Genomic DNA, 2,500 nt, shown 5'->3' on the forward strand with positions numbered 1-2,500 from the left:
CGGCGTAACCTTTTAATAATTCGAACGACACTCACTGCGGTGCGATCTCACCGCGAACGTGGCCGTATGGCCGTGGGGTTCGCCCGGTGGCTTCGAGGTTGCTTCCACTAATTCCTCTCGGCTTAAAACGTTTTTGCTGTTTGTTTGAGAGCGTCACGAAATGCTTTATTCATAACATCATTTTTCTTTTCACTCGCCGACACGACGACGACGACGACAACCAGCGGTGGGATCTTATCCTGCACGTCCGTCCGTCGGTTGGTCCGTCGGTCGGCAGGCAGCCGGGGCAGCCGGGGCCAAACCACATGCATTCACGGTGCAAGGATGAAAGATGCCAGATCGCTGCACTCGAAAGCGCTCTCGCGATTGCGCGAGCGCGCCCGGCCCGCCCGGCCCGCCCGCCGGTCGATGTGACAAAGTGCACTGCATTCTCTTGTCGCGCCGGTCGCTCGTTTCGCGACTCACTTGTTTTATTCCCCACCCCCCGGGGCCACCGAGGGGGGGTTCTCGCTTTTCGTGACTTCCGCGCGAGGAACACACTTCCTCTTCGTCTCTCCGTTTGGTTGCGTAACATAGTTTAATGAGTTTATTTTCCATTAACTCTGTTTTACTCTAATTAATTTGCTTTTTGAAGTATCTCCACCGGCGCTACGGTTAAATCCAGAACGTAAGCATCTTAGCAACGACCATCACCACAGATACTGCGATGTGAGGTCGAAATGTAAAATAATTTTAGAGAATTGTTATTTTTCCTTTAGGGCTAGATCCGTTCCTGGCGTTAAATGTGGCCAATTTCTCGGAAGGAATTCGAAGCGACTCAACCGTACTGATACCTTTTGCACTCTCTCTCTCTTCTCTTCCTCTCTCTCGTGCTTATCGTTCGAACGCGACTCGCTCGGTGCTCGGCGCACGCACGCTAAAAGGTGTCCGCCACCGATATCGACGAAGGCGCTAATGGACGCATACGCTTCTCGATAGCGGCCGGCGACGACAATCGGGACTTTACCATCAGCGAGGACAGCGGTGTGGTTCGGGTGGCGAAAAATCTCAACTTCGAGCGCAAATCCCTCTACACGATCACGGTGCGTGCGGAGGATTGCGCCGGCGACACCGACGGTGGTGCGGAGGTGCGCTTCGATACCGCCCGCCTATCAATCACCATTACCGATATCAACGACAATCCGCCAACCTTTCTCGATTCGCCGTATCTTGCCTACATCATGGAGAACGTCATCCCACCGAACGGTGGCTACGTCATTACGGTGCGGGCGTACGATGCCGATTCGCCGCCCTTCAACTCGCAGGTTCGCTACTTCCTCAAGGAGGGAGACACGGATTACTTCAAGATCAACGCCTCGACCGGCGAGATCTCGCTGCTCCGCGCCCTAGACCGGGAGCTGCAGGAGGAGTACATTCTCACCTTGGTCGCCATGGATACCGGTAAGTTTCAAACACACACCTCGCCAAGCCAAGTACTACTTGGATACTTTTCGATCTTTTTTCGCTTTCGTTTTGTACCTTTAAAAAATCACAGAAGTCGCCATCATTTCCAGTTTGATTAGTTTCCCCTCGTTACGTCCAATTGATCCTTTGCTACTCTTTTTTTTGACTATGAAAATATGGATGCCACGTCGGGGAAATGCAATTTTCCACGCCAAGAATATCGACACAATCGCTCTGAAAATACTTGCGATGAAAGGAGACGAAGCTGCACACCCTGGACCACCAGGTCAAACCTTCCGAAGCCGCATTCCATTGTTCTCCCGCTCTTCTGCTACGGAGCTGATAAGAAGAGATCAGAGAAAATGCGGCGCTAAAGCATTAAAACATAATATTGATTTTTCTCGAGTTCATCGTGAAAGGTCGAACCGGCTGGAATGTTCCCATGGTTTTGGACTACTAGATGCCCAAACAGTTATGGGCCGTCCCTATGATGGTGACACATAATTTTCGGTAATACGCCGGAGAAGCGACTGTTCCGTCAGCAATTGCGTTTTCTCCCTTCCGCTTGAAATGCGACCATCATTAAGCACCGACCGACCGAACCACGGTCCAGTCCGAATTGGCCCATTTTAGTGGTGGTGCTGGAGCTCGAATGCTCGAAGCTGCGATGGCGACGACGACGACGACCGCGATCACGGCGACGGCGACAGCGTGTGGGATTCACCAACGTGGCGTATTATAAGCGACGCGGACGCCATCCTCAGCATACGTATACACGAAGCGAAGCAGAAGGCGATCTAGAAGCGAAGAGGAATCGCGCCTAGCCCTGCGTGCCTGCGTGTGTGCGTGTGTGTGTGTGCCCGCGTGTGTATGTATATATAACTGGAAACATTTTATTACCTCGGGCTATAAATACTTCATCTGCATAAAGCTTGAAATTTGTGGAAGGCAACTCGCCACGGCACGCCTCGCGCCGCCACCGCTCTACCACCACCACCGCCACCACCGCCGAAAAAAACAGAAGAAAAGAAAACATTTCAGCTGTTTCCAGCCAGTC

The 2,500-nt window shown here is 52.3% G+C and overlaps 1 protein-coding gene across 1 annotated transcript in view; it reads left to right on the forward strand.

Moving 5' to 3' along the window:
• The window catches only part of LOC125951582 (cadherin-related tumor suppressor), a 28,989-nt gene that overhangs the window by 16,085 nt on the left and 10,404 nt on the right, over window positions 1–2,500 (forward strand). Inside the window, exon 7 of the mRNA XM_049680522.1 lies at window positions 924–1,440. Coding sequence (XP_049536479.1) covers window positions 924–1,440 — 517 coding nt within the window. The remainder of the gene's footprint in view (window positions 1–923; window positions 1,441–2,500) is intronic.

This window comes from Anopheles darlingi, chromosome 2 (assembly GCF_943734745.1).
Source record: "Anopheles darlingi chromosome 2, idAnoDarlMG_H_01, whole genome shotgun sequence".
In the NCBI taxonomy this organism is placed as follows: domain Eukaryota; kingdom Metazoa; phylum Arthropoda; class Insecta; order Diptera; family Culicidae; genus Anopheles; species Anopheles darlingi.